The sequence below is a fragment of the Drosophila novamexicana genome, unplaced genomic scaffold (assembly GCF_003285875.2).
Source record: "Drosophila novamexicana strain 15010-1031.04,08,12 unplaced genomic scaffold, DnovRS2.1 tig00000462-arrow-pilon, whole genome shotgun sequence".
In the NCBI taxonomy this organism is placed as follows: domain Eukaryota; kingdom Metazoa; phylum Arthropoda; class Insecta; order Diptera; family Drosophilidae; genus Drosophila; species Drosophila novamexicana.
The window spans coordinates 4,165,199-4,173,300 of record NW_020824806.1 but is presented as its reverse complement, the minus strand read 5'-3'; the positions used below and the strand labels follow the sequence as shown (position 1 = coordinate 4,173,300).

The following is an 8,102-nucleotide window of genomic DNA, read 5'->3' as shown; positions in this document are numbered from 1 at the left end:
TTCAGTGCGCGTTGCCCCCTGACTGCAATTTGGCGCAATTAGCAGCGGGCGGCACGCAATGCAATCATTTACACACACACGCACACGAAAGAGAGAAAAATTTAAGAAAAGCCGCCCACTAAACAATTGGAAATCGAATTGGTAGTGAAAGAGGCTGAGGTACGCCCCGCTGATTAGCTCAAAGCACTGAACGCATATATAAATGGACGTGGACGACCTTGCGGCATGGCGGCTGCAATTGCGCCACAGTTCGCTGCAGCTGCGACTTGGCTAATGACCATCAAGCACCAGAATCGCTGACCTTTCGCCAGGCATTGTGTGGCAAGTGAAGCGTCAAGCTGAAGTCCGGCTTGACAGAATGCCAGCCAAGTGGGCAGACACTAATCCCCGCTTGGTATGTGCGGGGGGGAGCAAGCTACAAAAATGTTGCCTGTCATGCAGTCCAGACGTCGTCGACGTCTCGGATGTGGATGTGGCTTTTGGGTCTGTTGTTGCATGAACGCAATCAAGCGGCGAACGTGCCACGCACAAAGCTGCGCTTCGATGAGCTTCAACTGCGACAGCTGCGACTAAGCATTGCGACACTTTAGCGGACGCATATGCAGCTTGGAGGTTGCCTCGTCCCTGCCACTCGCCCACCACGGCAACTGAGTCGGCGGTCATTTGTAGCACGCAAAAGGTAAAGTGCATCGAAAGCTGCGCGGCCAAATGGCCGGAACAGATTATTCGGCTGACTGGCAGCCGATTGGGAAATACAGCAGCTAATCATAGACAAAGCTAACAGCATTTATATTGCTGCGGCTAAAATGCTGCCAAAGCGGACAAATCTCTTGCGGTTGATGGTTCTTAGGCAAGTGCAGCAATTGCTATTGACCAGGGCTGCAAAAAGAGAATTTCCCACATTGAAGCCAATTTATTTAACAATAGCAAAAATATCCGACTGAACAAAATAACTTCCAAATATCAATAACAATTCAGTTATTTTGTCTAGTTTCATATTTTTGTTGCCACTTTTAAATAAATTGGCTCGAATATATTTTTAATTTTTCTATTTTCACTTTTCCCATATATAGTAGTATTCTTTTCAATTATAATTTTCGATTTGTTAAGCACAAAGTCGAGTTTTTCACATTTTAAATATTTTGTTTGCCCGCCACCCTCGTGTCTATATATTTATCTCACTCTAACGCTCAGCGCACACGCAGCTGCACTGCGCCGAACATTTGCCCAGGCGCAAGCGAGACAACAGCTGCAATCGGAACTTGCTCACGTAGTTCATTGCCGCAGTTCATTTAACTCGCTTTCAGTGCTGCCAAGCGCATGCCAACTGTCTGTTATTATTTGAAAATAGTATTTGAATTTTAGGAAAAAATTTATTGAGTTTGTAAATAACATAAACAGCGCACTCAAACGACTTCTGCAAGGCAAATCAATATGTTAGTGTCAAATTCGAAGCCTTAACAAACTTCAACTTACTTTTTTGCGTAGCATTCCAGCCAATCTTAACTTTGGTCTGCTTATTGTGCGTCTTCAGCCAGTCCACGATGGGCTGATAGTATTCCAGGAGCGCCAGACTGCTAAGTCCTGTATTTTTGGGCAAAACTTTGCCAACTACCTCACGCCAAGGTTTCGTTGACCCCAGCGACATCATAGCCCTGAATAAAGGAATAGTTTTTTAGTTTAACTAAGTGAATATTACCTTTACTTTTTAGACCCACTTGAGGCTGTTGCCCACTGCGAAATTGCCATAGAAGTCACAATTGTGCAGCAGACCGCGATGATTGGCCTGATGGCACAGCGCACGATAAAATTGATAGCCCAGAATTTCCGAAATGAATTTTCTGCAAGCAATTCACAATTAGCTAAGCAATAGATGGTTTTCTTTTTCGTTTACTTGGTTTGATAATTCTGCTCAATGTTCACATAGAACTTGTAGGGAAAGTCTATGGCGCCCTCCGTGCGATCCGTGGGCGGCTCAATGCCCGCATGCTGCTCCAAGAGGCGCCAATAGTGCCTGTTGACAGTGTCCATGTCCACTGTGCCGTTCAGCAGATCGTGCATCACCTTGGTGTGCACATAGTACAGCGGTATGTTCAGAACTGTGTGAATGCCCTGAAGGAGAGATCGAAGAGAGAAAGGTCTTAAGAGGTTACTCCATCAACTGTCTGCCCGCCACCCACCATTCTGAAGAGTCGATTCATCAGCGTCTGCTCCGTGAATTGCACGTTTTTGGCCAGGCCACGCCCCGTAAGATGTGTGGGCGATGAGGCGGATAGCACGACAGCCTCACCCACGGGATACTCCAAGTTGTACGCCTTAAAGTAATACGAGGGCAGCTGCTTCTTCTGCTCAGCATAGTAGACGCGCGCCATGTGGGCGTGATACTGCATCAGCTTCCTGAAGCTGACCTTCTCGCAGTACATCATATAGACATGGGGCGTTAGATCGAAGAGCGCGGGCCGACAGTCATCGTCGGGCCTGTCCTCGTTGGGTTCCTTCAGCTGATTCTTGTGGAACTCGGCGCTGAGCGGCGCAAAGCCCAACGAGGTATAGAAGCTCTCGGACTCATTGATGAGCGCCTTGGCGCTCAGCTGCTGGACGAAGTCATCGTACTGGGGCAGATCCTTGCGCGGAAAGTAGGCTTCAATGATGCTGCCCTCCTCCCAGGCCTGCTCGAGCACCTGCTGGAACAGGTGATCCGGTATGGGTCCGTTCGCGCTGACCACCTCGTTGCCGTATTTCTTGTGCAGCTCGTGGCGCACGAACGCGTGCAGCTGTTGATAGGCGGGCCTCAGCTCGGCCATGGCCTGCTCCATTTGCTGCAGCATCTCCTGACTGTCGTAGCGATACCAGAGCTGATGCACGGGTATCTCCAGTATCTTGGCCGCCTTCTGGTACGATTGCACAATGGTGTAGAAGTTGACAGAGGCCCAGATCTGGTTCTTGTCGCGCCACGTCTCCCAATAGTACTTCAGCTCGTCCACGTCGCTGCTGCGCTGCACAATCTTCTGTATGTCAGGATAGTAGGCCAACGGACTGTCGTCCTCGTTGGGCATCTTGGCGCCGCCCAGATATGGCTCGATGTCCTTGTCCGTTGACATTTTCTGCAATGCTGCCAGATTCATTTGCACCGACGAGAAGTAATCCTCGCCCAGCACAAACAGATCGCCCACCTTGCGCAGCTCCTGCAGTGCCAGCTTCAGCTCCCCATCCTGAACTTTGCTCAGATCGAAGCCGCTCGCCTCCCGCGAAATGCCCACCAGCTCGTCGGCAATGCGCTTCACATTGGTCAGCTTCGAGAAGAGCGCCTCGAAGTCCTCCTCATTGTTCGCCGAGTACGTCTCCGAGGCGATCTGATTGTACAGCTTGAAGTAGCGTTCGCTCGACTGATCGATGAACGTCTTGGCCTGCCGATCGTAGCTCGAGCTGACGCCAGCTCTTGTCACCTAAGGTCAGACAAATGGCACAAAGCTTTTATAAATTGTTGTCTGTGCGCAGGCATACCCTGTGCAGATATTAATGTAGGGTGTGTAGGCGTTGTGCGCGGATTTTAAATGGGTTAATATCAGAACTAAGCAGGTTAATGGGAAGGCTTTTGTATATCGAAAGTAGTTCTTGTTTATGTTATTGGTTTTTTGTCTTTGACAAAAAAAGTACTTACTTGAATAGTAAGAGTTTAGAGTCTTAGGGAGAGAATGATCTGTTTGGCTGTACATTTTTGGTATATGCCAGAAAATGTATACAACTATTTGTTTTATTTTTTTAAAATGTGATGCTGAGGCAAGAAGAAGCACAGCTGTTGCCAGAGTGTGTGTGTGTTTATCTATATTTTGGGTTTACTATAGGAAACTACGAACTTGTCTTCGGCTAATCAGGTTCGGGTAAAGAATTTACTTTAAACAGAGTAGAGTATTGCGCAGTCGTTAATCTCGGCAAGGTTTAGTTTTTTTTAAGTGTTTATTTTTTAATTATGCTTACGCCAATGGCTGCTATCAGCAGCAGCAGCTGAGCTTGACACGCGTAGCGCATCTTTTCGCCTTGAAGAACTTTAGTTTAAATCGCTTTCACTTTTGCACCACACGGCGGTGCGTCCAGAACTGAGCCACTGTGGCGACAGCAGCGCGATTATAAGCAGACCACATGACAGAAGAGCGAAAGAGAGAACGAATGAGATAGAGAGAGAGAGAGAGAGAGCTGCTATCAATAGCTTGAGCGCCGCCTGATAGGCGCAATCTAAGGCCACGATCTATAGTATAGAAATGAATGGGACTCTATAGGAATTTGTATTGTTTTCTTTAAATGCCATGATGCGTTTTATTAACAGCTCAATCAAGATGCAATATAGGCTATTGCCAAGTACTATATGATTATGATTATATCTATGCGAAGGTCGTTGTCATCATCATTGTCATCAGCCAGAGTTGAGAACTGTAACTAGGCCTGGCGTTGGGTGGTGCGATTCTCGTGGCGAATGCTGACATCGACAATGCTCATGTTGGGCGTCAGGAAGTTGACCAGGCGATCGGCGCCAGTGCGCGGCAGCCGATCGAAGGGATAGCCCATGGACTGGCGATCGGGATAGAGACGATCGCGCACCCCACAATAGCTGGCCGCATCGCTGCAGCGGCCCACCAGCTGCTGATCAATCTGTGTCAAGAGAGGGGCCAAATTAATTAAAGCCAGGCTAATGTCAGCTAAGAATTGCTCACCCTGTCGTTCTCATAGTTGGACACCATGACAAAGAGATCGCAGCGCAGACCCTCGGGCAGGCCCTTGGGTATAAGCATGTGATTTGGCCAGCCACAGCCGCAGAAATTGAACTCCAGCTCCTCGGCGCTGCCGGCGGCCGGACGATTCGTCTCCAGATTGCGGAAGGTGCGCTCAAAGGGTATGGTCACGCTGGACTCTGTGGAGCGACGGCGTATGGTATTCGGGCCGGGATTTAGGGAGACGACAAACTTGTCCAGCTCGACCATCATGAGGCGCTGCTCGCGCATCAGCATGGGCTGGCCGCGTTCGTCATTCTTGGGCGCCAAGAAGATGCGCACATAGCCAAAGCGCTGGGCGCCTCCGTCGTTGTTCACATTGATCGTGTAGGTGAAGGGCAAGTGGGTCAGATGGGTGAAACGGGCGAAGACATTGCCGCGTGGCGTGAAATCGAAGCCGCGCGACAAGTCCATATCCGACTGCTGCCAGAAGGTGGTCAGCACATTTGGCTGGCTGCCGTTGGCGGCCACCTGGACGCCCGTTATGGAGATGCCCGAATAGTTGAGCTGGGTGTCCGTGTAGGCGGGCAGACGGGTCTTGTGTTCCTGGAAGATGCGATCGATGTAGGCGTGCCATCTGTAAAAGACCGGATCGCGCATCGCCGTCGAGGAGTCGCCCATCACGCCGAACGATTCCAAGTGCTTGTTGTTTGTGTCGTGTGAGTAGGAGATGAAAACGTGCCCAAAGTTGTGCAGATCGCCATACTGAAATTACAGGGTATACGTTAAAGTCTGGCCGTGAGCGCGTGCTCCCGCGTCAGCTCACCAGGGTGCGATTGGGCGACAGAATAGAGGACTCCACAATATTGCCCAGTATATCAATGCCGCGTGCCTCATCCAAATCCATGCGTTGGCCACGCTCCTGTAATAATGGAATATTTGAAAACCCATCGAAATTAATTGCCTCACACATTGCTACTCACGTCCAGGACAAAGCCCTGGTGGATGGCCTCGAAGATGCGATCGCGCCAGCGCTCCAAGTCGCCCAGCTCCACATTGATCTGATCCTGTTCGCGATTCAGATCGCCCAGACGTGTGTTATCGAAGCGCGGCGGCCACGCCCGACTGGCCACCAGGGAGTCCATCTTGGGGAAATAGCCCTCGACAATGGGCTCGCGCAGATTGTTGAACGGCTGGACGCGGGCCAGATTGTTGCTGAACCGTTCCATGTTATAACGAGCCAAGACCTGCTCGTGCATGTAATAGAAGAGCTCGCCGCGGCGATCCTTGTCCACAATGCTGCGGTCGGAGGCCTCGAAGGGATAGACCAAATGCCAATGCCAATGATGCAGATTGATGCCCAGATCCTCACGGAAGTACCACAGACGATGCTCCGGCTCCAAATCGGATGCGGTATAGTCACGCGGTATGACAATTGGCATGCGCGAGCCCGGCTGAACCACGAACGACTCTTCGCGCAGCTCGCGGAACACCTGCGAGTCAACAAAGCGATCGGGGAAGGTCTGGGCGAACGAGGGCAGGTCCAGGCCCTGGGTGTCGGGACGATGCAACAGCGCCACGGACAGCGCATAGTTGAACATGACCGGATTGACACGATCGCGGGCATAGACCGCTACGCTCTGCAGATCGTCGACGCTGCGCATGTTCACAAAGATGTCGATGAGGCGGCCAGCGATGCGTCGATGCTTGGGTATGAACAGCGAGAACTGCTCGTCGCGGCCCAGAGACATGGGTATGCGCAGATCCGGAATGGAAATCTCACGCACCGGGACACGTTGCTCGACCTTCTCGCCGACACGGCTTTGCACCTCGTTGCTGATGGGGCGATAGCGATCGGTCAGATAGTTGTCGGGCACATCGAACACGGTCACCTTCTTGCCCTTGTCCATGAAGACGGGCTCCGTCGGGTGCTCGAACAGCAGCAGCAGATTCTTCTTGTCGGCCATCTTAGCGAGAACTTAACAAGCTGTTAGTCAACGGGGCAATTGAATAAATGGAACTGGGCACTTCAAGCACTTGTTGCAGTTGCTGAAGAACTGTGACTTCTCTAGGCTCGAACTACGCCTTTTATAGGCCGCCCTATCTCTGCTATCCAAAAGAAACCACAAGCTAAGCTTAACTTTGCTAGGAGCGGGCACATTTTGTGGTGTCCAAAAATGCGCTGTGATAGCGGCTGATAAGGCAGGCAAGAGCTTGTGGCAAGAGTTAAAAACCGCAATTGTTATTTTTTCATTTATTTGTTTTTTTTTTTTATAATTGCATATTTCTAAAATACATTCTTTATTTGTTTTCTTTGCTATAATTATGTTTACACATATATAGTATATACTAATTTGAGTGAAATTTGATTATTCTTTGTATGTATATAAATTATATTTTGTCTGTATATATAGATATATATATATATATTTATTTATATATATATTTATGTGTGTGTTTGTTTATATAGTATATGCAACAAATTCTACGCCCATCAAATAATTTAACTACATGCACAATTTTACGATATACATATATATAAACATATATATATATAGATATATATATATATATATATATATATATATGTGGAGCATCGATTTCAGGGACCCCAAAAAGTGGGGGTTTTCTCTTTGGGGAATCATGATGGAACTTCTAAATTAACCTCTGGGAAATTTTAACGGTCTTAGAAGCATAGCCTCGTGACTTATGAGAAATTTTATATACAACCATTATTTTGGGTACACACCATGTAACGTGTTTTACGAGGACTCAGTTCCCGAAATACTCTCAGTATATAACATAAAAATTTTCCGTATAATGAACTTTATATATAAGGTCAGTTTTAGGAACAAAAACGCAGGGTTGCCATATGCAGACCTTTTTGCATAAGCAACGTGTATTATAAGGACACAGGAACGATGAGATTTGGTCCAGTTCACACTTCAATTTAGTAAATAACAGTCAAATAGCTGTCCCCAAAAACATACTGATTTTATATAAATATAGAGACTCATATATAGAGGTTATGAGGACTAGGGAACAGTGAATTTCGATAAAACTCACTAAACTAAATAAATATAACGCTAAACCACGTAAGACTCAGCAATATTTTATTAAATTTATACATTTTAAATTTAGTGGCAGACTGGCTTAATTGAAATTAAGAGTCAAATTTATTTTGAATGTAGTTTTGGATCACTTTAGGTTAAAGTAAAATTAATAATGTGAATTAACATAAATGACGTTATTAAATACATGCATTTAAAATGAATTTTTTTTTAATTCCAAAATTTTTTAACATAAATTAATATTAATATACGAAAAAGTATAATCCACTTATTTTAAATATGGTCAACATATTTATTATTTAATCTATTTGCGGAGTTCCTTGAT

General features: G+C 47.1%; 2 protein-coding genes across 2 annotated transcripts; both read right to left on the bottom strand.

The window, feature by feature from the left end:
- Window positions 1–1,245: 1,245 nt before the first annotated feature.
- Window positions 1,246–4,075, bottom strand: LOC115760630 (angiotensin-converting enzyme). The gene is made up of 6 exons (XM_030702081.1): window positions 3,979–4,075; window positions 2,181–3,446; window positions 1,895–2,112; window positions 1,719–1,841; window positions 1,477–1,655; window positions 1,246–1,417 (listed from the first exon to the last, which is right to left on the bottom strand). The coding sequence occupies exons 1-6, from the start codon at window positions 4,027–4,029 to the stop codon at window positions 1,407–1,409; spliced, it is 1,848 nt and encodes a 615-aa protein (XP_030557941.1). The 5' UTR covers window positions 4,030–4,075; the 3' UTR covers window positions 1,246–1,406.
- Window positions 4,076–4,300: 225 nt separating this feature from the next.
- Window positions 4,301–6,737, bottom strand: LOC115760629 (phenoloxidase 2). The gene is made up of 4 exons (XM_030702080.1): window positions 5,690–6,737; window positions 5,533–5,628; window positions 4,710–5,471; window positions 4,301–4,647 (listed from the first exon to the last, which is right to left on the bottom strand). The coding sequence occupies exons 1-4, from the start codon at window positions 6,671–6,673 to the stop codon at window positions 4,435–4,437; spliced, it is 2,055 nt and encodes a 684-aa protein (XP_030557940.1). The 5' UTR covers window positions 6,674–6,737; the 3' UTR covers window positions 4,301–4,434.
- Between the last annotated feature and the right edge of the window lie 1,365 nt (window positions 6,738–8,102).